This window comes from Ptychodera flava, chromosome 21 (genome assembly GCF_041260155.1).
Source record: "Ptychodera flava strain L36383 chromosome 21, AS_Pfla_20210202, whole genome shotgun sequence".
NCBI lineage: Eukaryota > Metazoa > Hemichordata > Enteropneusta > Ptychoderidae > Ptychodera > Ptychodera flava.
The window spans coordinates 3185178-3208612 of NC_091948.1; the positions used below are offsets into that span (position 1 = coordinate 3185178).

The window sequence follows — 23435 nt, forward strand, 5'->3', positions numbered from 1 at the left end:
TTGGAATTTTTCATGACTTTTATTTGCACACAGACTACCTACATACAAAACACGACAACACAAGCATTAGAGACACAACCTAAACAATTAATACTATAATTCAAAATACATGGTTTATTTGATGACGACATTGAGAAGTTTCGCTTGCAGACTGACTTTGTGTTTTCTCTAGTTAAAATCAAATCGTTTGATTCCCTTACTTTTCTAACGACGATCACATTTCCTTCTCGAAATTCTGGAGCCAAGCGAGGAAAGAAGAGACGTCCCTCTGTGTATTATATCTAATATAGGGATTTTCTCGTTAATTTAGGTCTGTAACCATTGATATTTATTATGTACAAATGCTTAAACAGCGAAAGGTTTATTTGTCAGAAATGTCGTAAAATTCCACTTCCTATATACGGTATAGTTTCAGGAATAATCGAACATAGAGGAGAATGCACAATAAGGATACGCAAAGAATGTACGGAGCCATTTCTCTCGTCCTTTCTGACCAAAGCGTCTTCGACGAGTTCTCCGGAAAAGTGGAAGACGGAAACACAATACGTCAACAAATTGCATTGGTGACTGGTGAAAACCGTATACGTGTAAACTATTGAGTAGATGTAAACTCTGAACACAATGACAGTAAAAAATAATCGAAACATCACACACACACAAGAAAACACACAATTGTCACCGATTAGATGAACTCTCACATAATATTCTACATCACAAAAGAAACATATTACACACTCGTACTATCCTGTATCAGAAAGACACACTTAGGTGTAGATGAAAAAAATACGCCTCTTTTCAATGATAAAATTCAAAAGACATATCCAACGTATGAAGGACGTACAGTTTCTTCGCAAAAATGTCTTGGAAGTTAATGAATGCATCCTTTATGTAAATGTCGTGAGATGTAAGAACAATAAAAAATGTCTGTTTTGCACGATTATAAAAGACAAGTAGTAAAATACTGTATAAAGTAAATGCAAAATATGGTTGACGGGCATTCGAAAATCAAATTTGTCATTTCCGCATCAAAATGTAAAGAGTAACGGAGTTTAAAATAAAGAAAAAACACATTACGAACGTTACAGTCAACTAAGATTCAAATTTTCCAGACAGAGAATTGTTGGACGCAACATAGACGTGACGTTAAAAGCTACTTACACAACATCATGCACAATAAATTTTATCAGTTTCTATCATAATGATCTCCATTTCCAGAAATTGGCTGTATGACATCATCGTCTCGTCAGAGACGCAAGGATCCGTCGCTTGCGGGCGCGCTGCATCGTATTGCACACACAAATTTGAAAAAGTATCTCAATTTCAATGAAGTATTTACAAGTGTATAGATTATATAAGTATTTCTACAATATACATATTCACATTATATAAATATACAGAGTATACAAATTTTGTATGAAAAGAAAATGTAACGAATATGATTTCCAGCGACATTAACCACGTTGTAGACGAGGGCGTTGCATCATTTAGCGTCAACTTATATTTATAAAAGCATATGTCATACTACATTGTAAATTGACACTAACAAATGCTGGGGAGGAAAAGGTGCCGGGAAATTTCGCTCAGAGAAAAAATAAGTATCTTCACGGTGGTTGGAATAGTATTCCTACCGCCATCATGGTATGTTTGAGGGTAAACTTGGTCTTCACATGGAGTTTGTACAGACGTTGTCAATTTATCTACTCATTCACTGTTATGCGCAAAGGGGAAATCAGAAAGTTTGTTCTTTGTCATGACTTTAATCGTACAAGGGATGTTTAGTACTTTCTTTAGGGGAACGTAAGTTTTGTCTACAAAAGATTAGATGTTTAATGCTTTCTTCGGGGGAACGTAATGTTTGTCTTTTGTACTGTGTTGAATTTAATACCTCGCCATTGATCACGCCAGAATATCGTGTAAACGTCACGGTCGTACGCCACGATATCAACGATAAACTTATTCAGATACAATACTTAAACCGCCAGCACTGGCTGGCCTTTCTTCGAATTCTGGGATATTATGGTAGGTCATGCGAAGTCGGCCACTGTTACCACTGTCAACTGGTCGCGGTTTGGAAGTCGGGGTCACCAGGATTTGAGATGCACTGGCGGTGGACGGACGAGAAGACGAAGGCGAAGCCCATTGGCCCGATCTGGGACTGTCCCTGCCACTAGGCATTGGTGTCGTCATATCGTCGTAATCAAAGTTGCCGTCCTCGACGAATGTCTTGGGTCGCTTTTTCTTCAAGTGGTTTTCGATAGCTAAGATGATTACGACGATGACAATGACGAGAACAACACCACCGGCGAAGCCACCGATTATTATTCCGACTGAAATGCCGTCAGATGACGCTGAAATAAGGATGTGCAAATGGCAGAATGTGAGAGACATCATAAAGAGTCATTCAAAGTTTAACAATGTTATTATTCTGAAAAACGTTCTTCATGAGAATGCTAATCGTGCCTCAGGCATGACAGAAGATCTTGAAGTAGACCAAGCTGACCATAAAAGACTTTCTGCAGCAGATCACCTGACGAATATCTTATATAACTCTCTCCTTGACAAAGAATTCCTCTATCACTCCCTCCAGCCACCGATCTATTTATCAACCCCAGCTCGTTCAACCATCCATCAATCCATCCATCTACCCACCCACCCACCCATCCATCCATCAATCCATCCATCTACCCACCACCCACCCATCCATCCATCAATCCATCCATCCATCCATCCATTTTGGAGAAGATAGAATGTAATTCAACATTAATTCATTACAAACATCCATCCATCCATCCATCCATCCATCCATCTACCCACCCACCCGTCCATCCATCCATCCATCCATCCATCCATCCATCCATTTTGGAGAAGATAGAATGTAATTCAACATTAATTCATTACAAACATCCATTCAGCCATCCATCCATCCATCCGTCCATCCATCCACCCATCCATCCATCCATCCATCTGTCATGTTTCTATAATTTGCACCGGTTACTGTAAATCTTCATTCTAGTAATTCGCCAAATTTCAACATTTCGCCACTTGGGCTTGAATTCCCACATTTTACCGGAGGTGTAATTCTTCAAAATTGGCGGCAAATTTACATTTTCAAGTCTCTTCTGTTTAAATTCAATGGCAACGCCATTCCAGGCACCCGCATGTCTCGTGAATTCCTATGATTATGCATGAAATGTCTCACGCAAGGTTGGACAATAGAAAGACAATGTAGTCGAACTTTTATCAGAATTGTAGATGTTAAGTATCGCTTTTCATATTATCACAGCTTGGATTTAAAACAATGGTGTTGTGACATGTCTCATGCATACTACTTATTAATCATTGTGAAACTAGCGTTGGCAAGTTTTCTTGTCGACAAAGTATTGTAAAATTTGAGAGTCGGACCTTGGGGGCCTTGGAGTGAGCATATCTCCAGGCTCTCGGAGCGAAGAGTTGCCCCAGGCAGCCATCAGGCTGACCTGGGGAAATAAAGTTTCGAGCGCAACGTTAATTCCTGTGTCGCCTGATCTATATATTTACTCCATCTACGCGGACTGTGGTCTGAAGTTCCCTTTAATCCCGATTCATTTAATTCCCGATTGACTGCTCTACATCTCCCTTCAAATGTACTCCAGTTGGCCATGTCATCACTGGTGATCTGAACTTGGTTGAACATCACCACCTTCGTAAGATATTATCTTGTGGACCCAAGTTCAGAGAACCTCGCAGGATCAACTGGAACCATAATTTTAAGATCATTATGGACTCAGTTGAAGATTATGCCAGGAAATGGGCTAAAAGGGAGGATGTAGAGTTGGACACACTGTCAGAATGGGTCAAATCTGTGAGGAAAATAGTGCGTGGCCGTATTGGTCGACTAAGATCACATGTTTGCAGAAGACCCTATTCTGTATTAAAGATCCTGATGCTGTTAAGTGTTTGAATGATATCCATGACAAATATGTTGTCGTCCCTGCTGATAAAGCTGCCAATAACATTGTATTTGTCTGTAAGAAGTATTATTTTGAATATCTTATAGACGAACTTGGTGTAACTAAGACCTCAACCAACTCCACTTACAGACAATCAATGTTCAACAAATCTGAAATTTTGGCAAACCATAAGTCATTCATGGATAATTTTAATATTACAACAAAGGATGACCATAATAAGTTGCCTAGCTTATACTGGATACCAAAGCTCCACAAAACACCTTACAAAGCTAGGTTTATCGCAGGATCTTCAAAATGTTCAACAACAGAGTTATCGAAGATACTGACTTCTGTTCTTTGTACTGTTAAACGGGGACTTCAATCATACTGTGATGTTGTCTTTTCTCGGAGTGGTATAAATCAAATGTGGATATTAAAAAATTCGAAGGAACTCTGGAAAATTTGAAATCGAGATCTGTTTCAAAGTAACATCTATTAAAACTTTCGATTTTTCCACATTGTATACCACAATACCACATGATAAATTGAAAGAACGCTTGAAAAACATCATCAACCAAGCATTTTTCTACAAAAACGGTTCACGCCGTTACAAATATGTGGTATTAGGGTATAATTCTACATATTTCGTTAAAAATACAACTAATGCTAAAGTGTTTTATACCGAGAAAGACATTATCAGTATGCTTGATTTCCTCATTGACAACATATTTGTTGAATTTGGAGGACACATTTTCCAACAGTGTATAGGAATTCCCATGGGCACTAACTGTGCTCCCTTACTTGCCGACTTATTTCTGTTCTCATACGAGGCAGAATTTATCCAGAACCTTATCAAGCAGAAAAAGGTCTCTGTAGCTCGTACTTTCAACCTAACATTTAGATACATAGACGATGTTATTTCATTGAATAACTCTGAATTCAGTAAATATCTCGCTATGATTTATCCTCCAGAATTGGAGATTAAAGAAACTACAGAAACGGCCTCTTCTGCTTCATATCTGGACATTTTACTTGAATTTGACTCCAATGGTCACCTTTCTACTAGGCTATATGACAAGAGAGATGATTTCAACTTTAGTATAATTATTTTCCACACCTCATCAGTAATATTCCACTCTCACCTGCTTATGGGGTATACATTTCCCAGCTTATACGATATGCAAGAGCATGCAGTTCATATGGTGATTTTGTAGAGAGACATGGCCATCTCTCTTTCAAACTGTTAAATCAAGGTTACACCAGAGCAAGACTTGTCTCTACATTCAAACGCTTTTTGGCAGGTATCGCAAGCTGGTAGATAAATACAATATCTCTCTTCGACAAATGATCACTGATGGCATCGGTGACATTGGGCCTTAGTTAGTGACCACTACCTATCTGACTTACAGATTGATATATGGCGGGTGCCACATGTGGGGCAGGATGCGCTTACTATTTTCGAAACACCTGACATCACTTCTTGGTCTTTTGGCCAGAGGTCCATATATCTTTCTTTCATGAATTTGACTTTGTTTGTACCGTCTATTTACTGTCTGTTCTGTGCTGTTTTGTGTCTATGTTTACGACTATTGTCTTACAAATTTTGACCTAGTGTTATTGGATTATGGATTGGTATGATTGCGATTATTTCAGTACAGCATGAATATTTCCTTACAATTTGATATATCCATCGATTCTTCATCCATCCATCCATCCATCCATCCATCCATCCATTTTGGAGAAGATAGAATGTAATTCAACATTAATTCATTACAAACATCCATCCATCCATCCATACATCGTATACTTACAAGAAACGGCTACTCCAGCCACCGTAGTCGCATTTGCTGTTGTTGCTGTTAGGAACGAATACAAAAAAAACCGCAATTAATACTCGGTTTATGTTAAGATCAAATATCAGTTGTTTCCCTTTGAAATATAAACTCTTGAGTCTTGTTTACAAAATGTTCAGTTTGATTTTCCGGAATAGTTCGTCTTCACAGCACGAAAATGCATTTTAAAATCGAAATTTTCACCAATTATATTGAGAAACTTTCGAAATCATGCAACTTCTGGTGTCAACAAAGCTGCTCGAAGAAGAGGAGGTCTTGAGTAATATAAAGGAACAAACAAACTGTCTGATATCAATATCAAAAGTGTTGGTACAGTTAACAATTTACATTTACAGAAAGACTCTTGCCGGCCATTGACGCATAATTAGTGTTCATAAGTTTGGTACTTTGCGATGGTTGTATGTATGAAGATAAGCTAAATTATGAATTGAAATAAGATTTCTAGATACCTGTCGAGTTGTCTGCACCATTCACGGTAGTGGCCAACCCTGTGAAAGATAGAGCGTTGAATAAAACGTTTATTTCGTGTAATATGATGAACTGGACAATTCGCATGCTATCATCGCAAGACAAATCGTATTCTTTGAGTGAATAATTGCGTACAAAATGATACTCTATATGTGATACTCTAAGTACACTGTGGAAAACTGTAGAAATTATTTACCGGAGCCAATTTAAAGAGAACGAAAAGATGACCAAGTGACAAAATTATGAAAATATGGGCCACTAATTTTTACCCTTTGGTAGTTTATGTTCATTGATCGTATTAATTTGTAAAGTATTCGCACATTCACATTGTGGGAATACCAACACAAAAATAAACACCAATCATGCGCTTTGTATGAAGCAGGGGAATACCGGTCATGTGTATTTCAGAGTGCATTGAAAAGTAAAGAACATATACTTTTATTTATTACCTGTCGTCGTCGGTATGCTTGAAGAAAAGGCTCCGAACTCAGACAAGTGGTTCATCTGACACTCTACGGTAGAACTGTCAATCTCTACGGTGGTGATGCCACTGGTCGACCACGCGCTTGCATCCTCGTCCCAGTACTTACAGGTGTACAGTTTAGTGCTGTCTGGACTGTTGATGGTCAAGTTCATTTTGATAGGGGTGGTCAGGCCCGTAACGTTGAGGGTTGCATCTAGAGAAGTAAAACGGCATTTATGTAAAATTGATGTTAGCTTACTCAAAGCAGGGGAAAGCTTAGTAATCTATGTAAGAACCCAGTCCCTATCTGAGGGACAAGGAACGTGACAACATGTTTTCTCAATATAGGGACTGCTTTGTAACTGAATGCTGCACCCTTCTGTACCGTCTATGGCAAGTCGCACCTCCAACAAGGACTGCGTAAAAAAAACTTTTGCTAAAACTTTCTCAAGCAAACGTTCAACATTCTCTTTCAAAATTAAGAATAAAAATCTAGGGGTCATCGTGCAAATTTTGGTACAAGAGAAACAATTTATCACAGAAATCAAAAATGGCCGCCATCTCTTTGGAAAATGAAATCCCCCATTTTCGAAAACCTAAAGGAGACTTCAGTTATTATGAGGGGCGGGTGGGCCGGAGGAATTGGGGAGGGTCACATTTTACAAACTTTGCCTTGGGGGTCACATTTTACACTGCTAAGTTTATGATGGATGCAAAATCTGAATGAGTTGTGTAAAGAAACTTCACAACAACATTGCCATATGTAGTGAATCAACATTTTCGGTGAAATTCTAACATCAAATTTCTTGTACACATATGCACTTGTAATCACCCTCTTCTAATCAAGTACATTTGCATCAATTATCCACATCTATAAATGAACAAATATTGCTATAGTTTTATATTGGAAAAAATGTTCATAGTTTTCTCATACACTATTATGTATAGTGAATCAACATTTTCGATGAAATCCAAAATTAAATTTCTTGTAGACCAAAAGAATATTGCAAAGGTTTGAGAGTCCGAAAGTCTGTCACGGTCCCGCCGTCATTCCCTTCGATGGGAAAAAAGTCGTCTTCCTCGGTGAGATTTTTGAAATAAAATGAGAGTAAAATACACAAAGGTGATTGTTTATTTCCTTTACCCGAATCAGGATCCGCCAGTTCAACTGACACGACATCAGTTGCTCTTGAGTTTTTATCTTCATCGGTAGTTGATCGGTAGTCCACACCGGTGTCATAGTGCTGGGTTTTGACGGAAACACCCGAACATGTACCGCTGGAACATGTCCATGCTGCCGTATATCTGTGTATGCGATAAAAAAACCCCAATTTATCTAATAAATATACATGTACTTCATTTGTTCGAAAAACCATAATATGACGCACACGAGTCGCACAGACTGTTTTCGAGACTCTTCAGACCACATAGATGACAGCGACGCCGGTTGTGTAGGCCTACACCACACCTGTATATACCAATTTTGCCATCTTAGTCACTGCTCTAATAAACATAGCCTGTGATCAAAATCGATGCAAGAAAATTTATTTAATTCGTTCCAGAATCTCTTATCCACCACACAACACCTACGCCGACTTTTGGGATAATACATGACAATATGTAATCTACTACATACGTGCTTTGAAGTTCGGAGCCGAAGTCAATTACAGCGCCACCAGCCGATGAAAAGGTGCTATCAAGAACGTTCTTTTCTATGCTCATGGTTACTCCTGTAGTTGATATTTGAGTGGCGCCACCGCCCAGAGTCTGACCACGTGACAGTGACTTCAGAAGTTTCCCTTGCGCCTGACTGCAAATAGAAAGCAATGGAACCATTTAGTTGATGTAGAATTAGACTTATTTGCAATGAGCCTTTAAAGATCAGCCTGCCGATCCTCTCTCCAATTTTACCGCCCTGACCCCTCTTCCTTGTTTGTTGCATGCAAACGCAAGAACTGACAAGCAAGAAAACAGTGTGTGAAAATTTACCGGCATTTGTCCAACATGGCACTGTTCCACAAGGGATCCAAACCATCACCAATAGCTTGTACTTGCTCCAGCATAATGCGCGCGCTTTCGGAGTCGATTGCGGAACTGGAATCGTCACTATAAACAGTTACAATCTCGTCCACGACATCTAAAAAGGAGTCTGCAATACAAAAAAGTTATTGCTAACCTTGCTTTGTATACATACGTAACCAGTGAATTTTCTTCAATGAATCCTGAGGTGTTCTAGAACTCAATGTACACAAGATATAGAAAGACTATTTTTATTTTGGACACTTTGCTAATTAGTGACACTTTAAAAAGTACACAATTTATGGTTTGATTTTTAAAGGTATCTCCCCCAACTCGATATAGTGGTCGCTGTCGATGGAAAACAAAATGACAAATAAAACATAGCATTAATTTTTGGAAGCAAAAGTATACCAATTTGAAAGAGATATGAATTCACCCACCTTGGTCATCGATATCTAAATCATCGGTGTTAAATTGGTTGATCTGATCTATAAGAAGTCTTGCATCGTCTTTACTGATCACCGAGCTGCTAAGGACGTTCTGCACTAAGGTCAGTCTGCTCTCTTCGTCCGCGGACGATATCTGGGCGTATGAACGCTTACGACGACGCTTGGACGAGGTTGTCTTCTGTAGCAGCATATTTGTGTTCACCAATGCATCAAGGAATGCTCCTGAAGGTAAAATAAGCGAAAGAAATGTTAAAGCGAAAACCTCCGTTCTTGACGTCATACGACAGAACCGTTGTAATTCTGCACGTCCTCTTTTTGATGGGAAGAGGCGATGAAACGAAAAGAAGATGCATTTGATTCAGTGGCGATGGAGGAATTGTATGAACGATTATAGTGATCAAAGGCTGTTTTGTTTTCAGTTGGTCGTGTACCTCTTCTCCATAATCAATAGCAAGCCGACTGTTCCTTTGACACCTTATTTAAACATGTCGCGTGCCATTACTGTCCATTGTAAGATTTATCTAATTAAACCACCAGCCATGATTAAAACTATAATATCATGTGTAATTAATGGGCGAACGGTCCATCGTTGAGGCGGGGAAACTACCGAAGCATGGTGTTTCAGCATTTTCAAAAACAAACAAACAAACAAACAAACGATGAAACAAAAGATAAAGTATCTGAATAGTTTGCGAGATTCTATATCTCACCTTGAAATTCCAGTGGTTCGATCTGGTTACTCCTGAAGTCGGTGATGTCGGAGGCACTGAAGGACACTTTGACTAGGACACTGATTTCTGTGATGAAATCTGAGCAGCTGTATTTATCACATGCCTGTGAAGGGGGATTGAATGTTTAAATAAATTGCCATTTTTATGTGCAATTCGCATTTCACACAACTAAGAAGGATCACGATGCCAGTTTACACTTCAAAGACATGATGTGATATGATGTTGTGTGATGACATCTTGTGATGCGCGTGATATGATTTTATCTGATGAAAGGCCATGTGATTTGAAATTACAATGTGCGATGTTCATGCGATGGTGATGCATATTTATATGATATGTGGTGAAGTGTGAAATAGTTTGTGTTATCACACCAGTTGATATGATGTGATAGGATAGGATAGGATACGATGGTTTGACATGAATTACATAGCATGACATAGTGTGACATGACAAGACCTTATACGATGATATGATATGATATGATATGATATGATATGATATGATATGATATGATATGATATGATATGATACCATGCGATACGATTGCCAGATAACTTACTCCCGTATGGCCATCTTTAATGAATAGATAATTCACTCACTCGGGCAACAAAAGTGTTGTTTGAAGTTCCATCCCTTGCTGGTTTTCCGACTCCGCTAGACGATGGTTCCGATCCCTTCTTGGAGACCGCTTCCATCTTGTTGTCATTGTCTTTGATTCGGAAGATCTGATAGCTGAGCGGATAGGCATCCTCGTCCGCGGCACAATTCTCTATCAAGTAACTTATCTGAACAGAATGGAGGGAGAAAACTGCATTAATACGACGAGAAATGATAATGATATTGTTGTTATCGCAAAGGTAATTTTCTTACCTCACTGATCAGATTCGAGGGAACGGAATTTACGTACTTTCACTAACAATAGGCAAACACAGGACACTACTTTATACAATAGAACACCACAAATATTCAAGATCGCCATGGACTGACCTCCTCGTGGCGTATGTAAGAGGCGTTGTCAGAAATCTCAAGGGACGTTTGAAAGTATTCGATTCAAAAGCAGCGTGACGCAACAATATCGGGTTGTAAAACAATTACGACGCGATCTGCCACGCATTAAAGGGGGAACAATAAGGAGATCGATAAGTCTCATAGTACGGGCTTACTGAGTTCCGAGCCCCTGGGGTATGGGCCGCCAGGCTTATGAAAGTTGAACATTTCAACAAGGTGTTCTTTGTCATGCTGTAGTTGGTAGTTTAAACAGATGTTCACCATACAAACATCTGTTTACTCCGTAAACACGGCAACATCTACAACATCTCAGAGCAATTTTGCCACAGACCTATCTTAGTGCGTTATGTATATATATATATATATATATATATATATATATATATATATATATATATATATATATATATATATATATATCATCCCGCTGTAGATATACCTGTTCCATTTCCGTGTATGATGACGCGCCGCCAGCAACTGTGAAGTCACATGACGTCACACCAGAACGAACGCTGAACGTAACCTTGGAAACACTGGACTGACCATCTTGATCGGTGGCTGTCACTTGGATGCTGTAACTTGTTCCTTTAACCAACTGGCCTGGATGGTGAGAGAGAGAGAGAGAGAGAGAGAGAGAGAGAGAGAGAGAGAGAGAGAGAGAGAGAGAGAGAGAGAGAGAGAGAGAGAATGTGTTAAGTACTGTGTTTACATAACTAGGTTCATCTATTGTGGCCGATGTAGAAAGACAGCAACCCGTAAGGATGGTAAATTTCATTTCTGATAAATTTCTACCCCAATGTGGTGAATATTTGACAAAATATGGTGTACATATCACATATCTTTCGTAATGGAGTATAAAAGAGTCAGAAATTCGCTATTTTGTTTACAAATATACGAGAATTGAAAAAATATAACAATTAGACTGATCTAGTTTACAAACCTGATCTTATAATGACGTTTGAGATTGACTTGGTTCCATCTGGTGAGGCGATTATTCTTGGGACAGTGACCAGGCCATTGGTGTCACTGAAGTTGAAGTATCCGTAACCGCTGTCTGTGTCCACCGATTCAAAGGCCACGGACACCACGGGTACGGTGTGTTTGATCAAAGACTTGATCGTCACTGTTTCGTCTTGGGTCACCTTGTTGTCGTCGCTGTTCTCGATTTCAACAGATACCTGTACAGGAGTGGCAAAATTGTCTCAATTGTTCATCTATACGTTACATCATATTAACATGCTAATTCGTCAGGAATAAGTATTTTACGACCATCATGATGGAAATTGAGTTTATCTAGACGTGGAGTCACCTGGGCTCTAAAAGTAAAGCTATTAGGTTCAAAAGTAAAGTACTGTTTATACAGATATTAATGGCAAACATGAGTGTAAGGCCTGACAGCGATCCTCACCTGCGGCGGGTTACCAGAGACAGCTGAAATCTGGACACTGGCACTGGCCACCCTGGTCAGCTTGGAGATGGTAAGAGTAAATTGATATGTCTTGTCAGCCCCCATACTCATAGCATCGAAGACCAATATGGCGGAGTCGGTGGTGGCGGGAAAGAGTTGTCCTTCTTCGCCAGACTTGTAGGAATAACAGGCTGTATTGTCGGTGACCTGGAAGAGTGGAATCGATCAAACAATCACATAATTTATATATGTTTCATCTCAATGTCAGTGATGTTTTTCAAGGCATATTTATAGGCATTTTTATGTTTCTCTTACTATGTTTGAATCAGGTCGTGTCGTAGATATCAAATGATATATCGAAGTTAGGGACTGGACACAAATTACAGGGGGGGGTGGGCCGGTGTTTTTTGGGGGTGGGTCGCCATTTTTCGCGCAAGCATTTTTGAAGGGTCATAACATTTTGTGCAAGCCTATGGGGGAGGGTCACCTTTTTTCATGCATCAAAGCTGAAATTGCATGTGCACGTTATGGAATACTGAAAAAAGAAAAAATACCTCCTGGCACTTTCATTTTCTGCCATTACCATTTTCGACGCGCCCTTCGGGCGCAAATTTCAGGTATAATAAACAATGTATTGATGATCCAAGCAGCCACATTGATTTAAGTTGTCATGATTTCTACTTATTCAACACTATTGTGCATAACTGTTCCCTATAATAACTCTTTCAATAACAATTTGGGAGATTACTTATTTGACATCATTCTCCCATTGACAATACATTGGGTATAGGTCGGTGTCAAACGTTCATGTCGCTGTATGTACATTTTTTAATTTTTTGAGGACATTGACAGAATACAAACTGTTCAGAATAGTGCATAGTGTCATCAATAACAACTGGAAGCTTCAGGTCGAACAACTTTTGAATAACAATTTAGGATCAGATAACCTATGAGTTATTTGTAGTTTCCTCATAGCCTACAATGTACAGTGAATCAACATTTTGGTGAAATTCCAAAATCAAATTTCTTGCACAACCATTGACTTGAAACCACTCTAGTCTAATCATGAATATTAATACTAATAATTAGGTGTACATAAATTCACAGGTTTACCAAGTTTTGTATTGGAAAAAAATTATTCATAGTTTCATCATAGACTGCCATGTATAGTGAATGGACATTTCAGTGAAATTCCAAAATCAAATTTCTTGCACACCCATTGACTTAAAACTATTCTAGTCTAATCATGAACATTAATACCAATAATCAAGTGTACATAAATGCACAGATTTTCCTATTTTTTTATTGGAAAAAAATTATTCATAGTTTCATCATAGACTGCCATGTATAGTGAATCGACATTTAAGTGATATGCCAAAATCAAATTTCTTGCACAACCATTGACTTGAAACCACTCTAGTCTATCATGAACATTAGTACCAATAATTCAGTGTACATAAATGCACAGATTTACCTATTTTTGTATTGGAAAAAAATTATTCATAGGGTTTCACCATAGACTGCCATGTATAGTGAATCAACATTTCGGTGAAATTCCAAAATCAAATTTCTTACACACACATGGACTTGTAACCACTCTAGTCTAATCAAGAACATAAATATCAATAATCAAGCATACATAAATACACAGATTTGCCAAGTTTTGTATTTAAAAAAAATTATTCATAGTTTCTTCATAGACTACAATGTATAATGGATCCACATTTCATGCGAAATTCCAAAAACAAAGTTATTGTACACAGGTGCACATTTTACCACCCTCTTCTAATCAAGCACAATTATGTCAATTATTCAGGGTCATATATACACAAATAGTGCATATTTTTAATTCTGAAAATTTTTTTTACAGTTTTGTCATAGACTCCCATGTATAGTGGATCAACATTTTATGCGAAATTCCAAAAACAAAGTTATTGTACACAGATGCACATTTTACCACCCTCTTCTAATCAAGCACAATTATGTCAATTATTGAGGGTCCATATATGCACAAATAGTGCAAATTTTTAATTCTGAAATTTTTTGACAGTGTTGTCATAGACTCCCATGTATAGTTTTGTCATAGACTCCCATGTATAGTGGATCAACATTTTGACAGAAATTCCAAAATCAAATATCTTGTTCACATGTGCACTTGTAAACAACCCATGCTAATCAAGTATATCTATATCAGTTATTAAACATCTGTATATGAACAGATATAGCTAGTTTTATACTGGAAAATACACGTTCGTAGTTTTCTTATAGTCGACTACATGTATAGTGAATCAACATTATCGATAAAATCTAAAAATTACATTTTTTGTACAGGCAAGCACTTTTTACCTGCCACTTCAAGCAAAGTACATTTACATGAATTATCACACACATATGATTTGATATTTCTTGGACAACGCGTTATATCGGCCACATTTTGCCTTCCTTTCGGAGGGCGACTTAAAAAGTATAGCAAGTCAGAAGGGGGTCTTTAACACATTGCGGTTTTTTTGCGGGTATTGAGTAACAGGGGAGGGTCACTTATTTTCATGCACGGATAAGGGGAGGGTCACTAATTTTTGTGCATGAACTTTTGAAGGGTCACTATTTTTTACGCAGCAGTTTTTCGAAAAACACCGGCCCACCCCCCCCCCCTGTAATTTATGTCCAGTCCCTTAGCTTATTCATGAAATCAGTTTGAAAGAGAGACTGCGGACTCCGAGGTTATTGCCCCGATTAAAATGTAAACGCTCTCTGGAAATATGGTTATTTGCTAAGATTCGTACCTGTGTGCAAGTCCACTGGTAAGACATGTCAACGGCTAGATTATCAGGGTCACTCGATGACGACCCATCAATTTCAAGATTGCCGCTGTCTCGCCCCACGGTCATCTCCGCACTTCCGCGAATCGTTGCGACCAGGGGTGTGCTTACGGTTGTGACTTGGATGGACGCCGTCGCTATTTTGTCTGGATCACTGTCTTTGTAAACTTGAACGGTGAACGTGATAACTACGTCACCTGTTGTCGATAAAATATTTTGCATAAAGTTCATTAAATTAGTATTTTGAGGCATTTACATTTAACTCAAGACAATTTTCAGAATAGGAAAATATCGACCAGAGAAAGCATAGTACCCAGTCATCTTATGTAGAAAACTTGTGTAACATTGGCAAAAATGCTCACCTGGGAGACTGTTGGCATCCACGTACAGCGTTCTTTTGTACATTGTCTTCAAGTTCAAGGGCACTTCTGAGTTATCGACGGACCAGGTGGATTGTGTAGAGCCAGGTGGCACACACTCCGAATAGAAGGTGACTTCGGCAGTTAGGTCGAAGCTGTAAAAAAAGTAAGATTGCTACGAGGTCAAAGGTCAAGTTTAATGGGAGAGAGTAAAACTTGGTTTCGAGGGTCTTGCTTTGTAACTAATTTTATTATATGATGAATAACACGTCTGCCGAGTAATATCTACAACTCCTATCCCTGCTTAATCTTCCATAGATTACGTCTGCAGCTGCAGCAGATCCACAGAATTAACACAGAGTAAAACTGGAATTTTGAATTCCACTTATCCATAATTTTAGATAATTCGTAATCCCAAAAATTTTAAGGTGATCCCTGACTTTTTATTCTGGAGGGTTCAAGTACATGGTTAAAAGTTTACCTGAGAAAAATTGAGCAAAAGTTTACTTTCTGTTTGGAGCGCGTATTATCATAATATATTTAACAGACATTCATTTAAATGAGTAATATTAAAATCAACAGAGTATAAGATATTCAGTGATTTGCCATCAGTTAAAAATGATTTGACATACCTGTCCGAGACACTGGCCGACGAGACGTCGACTCCCTTTGAAACTATCTTGATTTCTGGAAGAGCTACGGCGGATCGTTCCACCACGTAATATGCAATGTCGCTTTCACCGAGGAAGTTGGTCACAGTCAGTGAAAAGTTGTACGGCGTGTCAGCGTCGATGAGTTCACCATCAAGTTCCAAATCTGGACCTGAACGTACACAGGTTAATCAATTCAATGTTAAAAAGGAAATACGGAAAGAAGAAGAAGAAGAAGAAGAAGAAGAAGTCGTACATTGTCTCGAAAGAGACCAGGAATAACCAGAAGTTACTTTATGTCAGTCATTTACGGTCTATATAATTTTCTGCAAATAAAAAGGTATTTTTTAATTTTGGAGATGATCAATTTATATACATTTTATCCGTACATGTCTTAAATCGCAGCATGTTCAAAATCATACACAGCAGTCTACAGGATATAGACAAACTACCATTATTCGGTCGATTAAAATTGTACCGCGAATTTCTTATTTTTTATATCACACTTCAGACACTTCGTCGAACAAGCTTAAATTCACTGTAAGTGAGTCCTGCTTAGACGTCAATATGACCTTTTAGTATTTCTAGTTCACAAACTTGAAACTTTCATTATGGGGATTTGAAAAATGAAAGAAACTTTTAAGAGAATGAAAGAGTCGAAATTTTTTCCTCACCGGAATTAATCCATGTAAAAATTTTGGAAAATATAACACAATGAAAAATTTGTGAATTTGGTCACCATGAAAATCGATTATTTAGAGCACCAGTCATTAAATCAGAAAGTTTGAGATATTTTCCTTCCAAAGGAATCTAAATTTTAACTAATTTAATATTGAGTTCTTACTATTTAACCCAGACATTGCTGCGGTTGCGTTTGTTGTGTTGCCATCACTTTCGACGTCCCAGGTGTAAGTCATCGCTCTACCGCCACTACCGGTTGACCTGCGTCCACTGATTTTAACATCACCGCAGCTTGGAATCTTGGGAGAGCCGTCCAGGAGGGCGACAGGCTGGAGGGCTTGCGCTGGACCGGCGACAGTCACGTTGCCACTGGCCTCGCGTGAATAATCTTGTTGGAACGCCTTCACTACCCCGTTTCTCAGAGTCAAAGCGTCGTCTGTTGAAGATTAATGAAATTCGTGACATAGAACACAAACGTATTTCGAACTATTATTCACAAGAGCTCAATCAAATAAAACATCAGTTTTGAAGCACCGCATCACACTTCAATAACCAATAAGCAATGCGACAAAAACCCATCCCTTAATCATAATAAATTTGGAGTGAAACATGCAACACATTCGTGTACATACTTACCAGGTTCAACAAGCGTATTTGCTTTTCCAGTTATGATAACCAGGCTCTTTGGGTCGCGGAAGAAACAGTCCGATCCCACACCGAGCAGATCACTGCTGGCAACATCGAATAAATCACTGCATGAACTTAAGCCGCCATCTTCGACGCCGTTATCAAATGTGACCAAGAGGGAGGCTCCTGAAAAGTTATTTTCAAATTGTTATTTCAAGACTGTACATGCCTATTTGTCTAGTGATATGCAAGCAAGGAATGAACCCTCAAAATGTAGGTCACCTAAAGTTCTATGTTACCCCAAAGTCTACCGAGTCCATATCATTTTTTTCGATTTTGGAAATAATTAATTACTCATAAAAACATTTAACAGCCTCCTGTAACGCGATGTTATAGTAATTTATAGTAAGACTCGAGTATTGATTGAGATTTCAGCCATTTAACAAGCATCCCTTCCTGTGAAGAATCAATAAAAACGGATCGAGTAGATAAGGCTAAGGAAGGACATAACAGTTGTATCCGAAATAAGCGAGTCGTAAACACATACATTGTTCTTGTTAAATTATCACGCACGAATAGAGCTTGTGTGCTGTATGATAGTGATATCATTAGATATGCGGGGAAGATAACATACTTCCATATTCAGTACGCTAGATTTTGCAACATAGAGAGGAAATATAGATACTCTATTCAATATGCCACTTTTCATTTTCTTGAAAGAAAGACTAACGACTTTCGACAGGCAACTTTCTTTAAGTGATCGATCGTCGATTTATACGATACATTTGATGAATTGGAAGAAGCCGCCATTGTTCGCCTGGAATGTTACGGTGGTATATTGAAACGGCACTGACGCGATTTCTGGGACAGTAGCCTGGGGCAAAGTCAATTTTTTTTGTAACCCGTTAGACAATGAACGCTCACGGCTACGTTTCTGGAATACCTGCGATGTACAATCCTAACAGAGCTGAAGATCCAAACTCTATGAGCTGTTTGCATAACAGCCGTTGACAGAGATTTGAAAAAAAAACTAATTGCACAAGGTACAGAAACACAAAACTATTTCAACCCTTTCACAGGCAGAAAATGGTTTAATTCCCTTGTTTCAAATTACTGGGTGAGGCCAATACACAAGGAATAAGTGGGAAAGAAGAACCCCAAATGCAAAGATTAACTTTGCTCTTTACATAATGAAGCCACAATCTCATTTGATTCTGCTGGACCACGGAGTAGTTTCACTTAACTTCAAGACATGTTTAAAAGTCCTTGGAAACCCTTCAACACCCATCGGCGAAATGTGGCTTCTGTGAAAACTTAGGAAATACTTTAAGGACTACTTAATATTTTGTACTGCATAATACATTCTTTCTCAGTTTGCATAGGGTATCAAAATTGAGCATTAAATAGTGTAGGTGTTTGTTTTGGCGGGTTTGCTTTTGTCTTTTTTCCTGGTGAAAGGGAGGGATTGCGCAACGTCGAAGAGACAGGACTGTTAATCTCTCTGTAATTGGCAATGTGCCATCATTGACAGTGACGCTGTGACCTACCGTTGTCAGAAAACTGCGCAGACTCCATAGACGGGGCAACTGCGTAGACGGTGATTTCGATGGGGTTGGCGCCTGTGTCTCCGAGCCCTGTATAACCATTCACCGACGGCATGGCAGACAGCCTGCACGAGGTGGATGGCATCGCCACGTCAAATTCCATCTCTTCGTCCGAGATAAATTGACCAGTGTATGTCTCTTGGCCGCCGCTCAATATACCTAAAAGCAAGTCGTAACTGACACTGAGTTCTTGACGGAGGTTAACAGATTTCATTCTTTATATCGTGAAATAAATTTTTAAATTTAAACTGGGCATAGTCCCAGAAAAGGCTAGGGCAAGTATAAGAGTAAATACTAAAAATTCTTAAGGAGTCCTTTCATAATTTCTCCAAGTTTGTTAATTCTGTTTTAGAATACCACGAAATAGATCATTTCAAATTAAATAATTCATTTCAAACTTGAAGAACTTGAAAAATTAATACTTCTTCCACATGAGGAATTGCCTGATCTCGCACAAATGTCCATTTTGATAGGGAGTACTACTGATATTTTTTGTTGTGATTTTCACTTTCAAACTTTAATAAGGCCACCTACTGCCCGTAAGTATAAGCGACGGCACGGCATACGACGAGTTTCGGATTTCACTGAATGCTCCCGCAGTGGCGGTGACAGTCACCGTTATGCTGGATACACTGGTGTCCAGGTCAATCTCCAGCGGAGTCAAATCAGTCACGTTTACATCTGAAAAGAATATACGTCAGAGATTTCCAAATATGAGTCGACATATTCTATTTATGGAAGAGCAGAATCAACAATTGCGAAGGTTGCTGCATATTTACACTCAGTGTGCAATATTAAGACTGTCACTTAATTGCAGAATAGCTATTTTGAATATAACGGTCCACTCTCAAGCTTTTGTGCTTCACTGTTTGCACGGAAGAGCCTAACTTAAGCCGTCAAAGGCAAACATGCATTGAAAGTCTTTGTGGGACAATTTGCGCAACAGGTGTTTGAACCGATAAACAAGAAAACGGGTAGGCATCGTCATGGTGAGATGAGGCGATCACTTTCGCCGTGCGTGGTAGACAAATACAGTCTTCCAAACAACGGCGTTTCTACATTACCGTATTGTACTCTCTCTACTATGCAGTGTTTCATATGGCAGACACATGGGGGGGGGGAGAGAGAGAGAGAGAGAGAGAGAGAGAGAGAGAGAGAGAGAGAGAGAGAGAGAGAGAGAGAGAGAGAGAGAGAGAGAGAGAGAGAGAGAGAGAGAGTACACTTGTCTTGGGCGAGACAACTAAAACTCTGACTGAACTAGAAAGGGTGACAAAGTTACGGCTAATAATAATGACCTACGGACCGGCTAAATTGACAGTAAATTAAGTCGAACAGTGTGAGAGGGAAATGACAGACGCACCGGGAAAGGCCAATTCAAAGGTATTACTCGTAAAAATTAAAAGAAGAAATGGCATTGAGAAGCGAGCGAGCCAACATGATCTTAGACCGCATAGTTCTTCGAATTATAGAGGGCTTAAAAGACAATAATCGGTTTACAAGTATACAAAGATTCCATTTTCTGGCTAAGGAAAAAAACAGTAAAAGGCAGGTCACTCGAAGTATCTTTTATCCTACATCTAGTGTATAAAGAAACGTACGCTAAACGATATTTACACACCTTGGTAAGTTAAAAGGCTAGCTCCAATGTTTGTAGGCTGATCACTATCACGGCGAATAGTAACGGTGTAATTACCTATTCGGGAGAAAAATCAGATAAAATCAACTGGTGCTTAAAAGATTTGTATTGGTGCTTTGTACAGCTGGCAGTAGGAATGAAGGGATAAATAAATGATATCTCATGTGTAGTTTTGAGTTTAACCCTTTCTGACTGTACCGATCGCTATGACATAGTGCCAGACATTCATAATGCAGGAACATTGTATACATTTGACAAAATGTACACAATATAGTGTTCATCTTCTTCTTGTTCTTCTTCTTCTCCATCAAGCTCGTTGACGAGCAAAGAAGTGAGAATGCATGCCAATATAATCCTTATTGTTTTATTGTGATATTATCGCTAAAGTGCGAGTGTATTTAAATCGCAGTGCTGGTGATATCTGAAACATATTTTTTCGGTAATTTTTGTTGCCGATTTCAGCTACAGGTTCTCGGTGAACTCCTAATAAGAACAGAACCACTAAAAACTCATCAAATCAAAACAACCTCGACGGTCGAATTTCTCAGTATTCGGGCATAAAAACGATCGTTTCGTGAGCAATAAAAACATTGCCATCTGATGAAGAAATTTTAAGAGGCGAATTACTGGCATTCTAACAAGCTGTATTTCACAAAAGCGATAAAAAAGCCACAAATTTCGAAAGTTAAGCTTACAGATGCTGATAACCTTGTATGACATGAGATCAAGGTAATAAAAAAATTCTATTAAAACCACTTTTTTCGTTTTGTGAAATATGACTCACCTAAAGCCAGTGCGGGTGACATGCAAGTGATTGAAGTTGTGTTTGTATAGGCTAGCATGTCCGTTTCAGTTTTCGTGCCGTCACTGCTTTCAAATACACAGACTAGTGTTGACCCCACGGTGAATCCAGCGCCAGTAATAATCAACTGTATTAGGATACGAAAGACATAAAAATATATGTATCACAGCTGTTGGAAATAAAAGAGCGACCCTGTACAGTCTACAGCATGATCGAAGAGGCAAACCATCCCTATTATCCGGTTTGGTAGCCCACGTTCAATTCTTAATGATAGTGTCCAAATTCCAGTAACTTCCATCTGGGAGAAGATTATCGAGAGCAAAGAACTTGGAATATTTTTTATAAAAATACCTTCATACCGTCAGCAATATGTATTTTAAACCCTACAGCATAAGTTGAACTCACTTTTAGGTTCTTAACCACTATTTTTATTCAAACCACTTTCATATGCTGTTGATCAACAGTGTCTTTGTAATGTGTCTATTGTCTGCCTTTTTAACTATTTTGTATTTTATTGTATGTACTTTACTGCGAGTGATAAAAACTCGATTTTCCATTTTATGGACAATAAACTTTTTCTAACTCTATTTCTAATTTTCATCCCGGAGAACGCAAACTACTGTGATAGTCAGTTCCTTAAACTCTGCCACTGAACAAGACAAATTATGCATGAGAATAGCTTACCTCTATTTCTGTATCGGCGGGTATAAAATCTGGCACTACCCAACCAACACCAACGCAGTCTGTCCCGTTGCCTCCGCATACACCACAGGTATCGAAAGTTTTACCACTGCGATGGACGATAAGCAGTTTAAAAAATCCAGAGTGAAAGAACAATATTCAGTTTTTGCCTTACAGTTTGAAGATATCTTTCACGACGACCGATAAAAATAATAAATGCCTAGCCAACTTGTTTAAAATTTCATCGTGAGATGTCTACAGAATATACAACACGTGTGATGTACGCTATTAGCACATCGACATATGTATACCGTTTACTCATTCTTGGTACGTAACTAGCGGGTTATAAAAAGTTTAAAATTTGGCAACGCACCTGTTGGCTACACCGTCACATCCTAAGCACGACGTGGCACTGACAACACCGTTGCAGCCACAGTCATTTTTGCCTGCATCGTCCGTGAGGTTAGTGCTGCCTCCAACACAGATGCCACAATCGTTCTCATATGCCCTGTCAAAACCTGATGAGTTTACAAAGACGGAGTTAGGATTATGGGAGCGAATGAACAAAAGTCATGTTAACTTTGACGTAAAATATGTTTCGTATTCCTCGCACAAACATGAACCTGAACATGGCAGTGGCGTGCTACAGTGATAATAATTCACAAATGACCGACATTGAGAGATTTCGATGATGACCTGACCTCCGAGCAGTTTGTGTGTTATCCTGTTGGTCTGTCCACGACAGGGTTATTTGACGTCAAACTTCTTTGGTATTATAATTACACAATCCTATTACCGAACAAATTAAAGTTGTCGGTTTTCTAATATAATAATATTGCCTGAATATATTGGTTTATATATCCGAGAGCTGGTTACAATTTGCCCTACGTCAGGAGTTTATTGGCCGGGCGATAGAATTGGAACGTTGGATGATAGCCTTGTCATTCGCTGTTCAACTTTGTCGGAAAATGGACAAATGGAGCGGGTAGCCGTGACCAACGGAGATATCAGACTATCTAGTTTAAACGAGACGTAAATTAGGTCATAGTGTGTTGAGGATCGTAATTAGATGGAAAATTTTCTTGGACTTCAAAGTCTACGTCTGTTTACTGAACTCTTTCAATTTGAATATACCCCTGCTATCAGTCAACGCCAACTTTTTGTCATGTTTGGTACGTGTTCGTGGCGTTCAACCTAGTATACATGTAAAGCTTACATATTCTGTACTGTATCATCGTGGTTGGCGTT

At 38.8% G+C, this 23435-nt stretch overlaps 1 protein-coding gene across 1 annotated transcript in view; it reads right to left on the minus strand.

Annotated features, from left to right (window-relative positions):
- The window catches only part of LOC139121107 (uncharacterized), a 26864-nt gene continuing 3429 nt past the window's right edge, over positions 1-23435 (minus strand). The window contains exons 4-27 of the mRNA XM_070685746.1: positions 22561-22705; positions 22191-22296; positions 21489-21633; positions 20687-20761; positions 19603-19749; positions 19012-19227; positions 17474-17650; positions 17001-17273; positions 16139-16328; positions 15510-15661; positions 15112-15344; positions 12329-12535; positions 11861-12098; positions 11360-11520; positions 10512-10697; positions 9892-10015; positions 9173-9403; positions 8703-8862; positions 8350-8523; positions 7858-8018; positions 6700-6927; positions 6232-6270; positions 5741-5788; positions 1-2348 (exon numbers count right to left, since the gene is read on the minus strand). Of these exons, the coding sequence (XP_070541847.1) occupies positions 1954-2348; positions 5741-5788; positions 6232-6270; positions 6700-6927; positions 7858-8018; positions 8350-8523; positions 8703-8862; positions 9173-9403; positions 9892-10015; positions 10512-10697; positions 11360-11520; positions 11861-12098; positions 12329-12535; positions 15112-15344; positions 15510-15661; positions 16139-16328; positions 17001-17273; positions 17474-17650; positions 19012-19227; positions 19603-19749; positions 20687-20761; positions 21489-21633; positions 22191-22296; positions 22561-22705 (4211 nt within the window). The 3' untranslated portion in view covers positions 1-1953. The remainder of the gene's footprint in view (positions 2349-5740; positions 5789-6231; positions 6271-6699; positions 6928-7857; positions 8019-8349; positions 8524-8702; positions 8863-9172; positions 9404-9891; positions 10016-10511; positions 10698-11359; positions 11521-11860; positions 12099-12328; positions 12536-15111; positions 15345-15509; positions 15662-16138; positions 16329-17000; positions 17274-17473; positions 17651-19011; positions 19228-19602; positions 19750-20686; positions 20762-21488; positions 21634-22190; positions 22297-22560; positions 22706-23435) is intronic.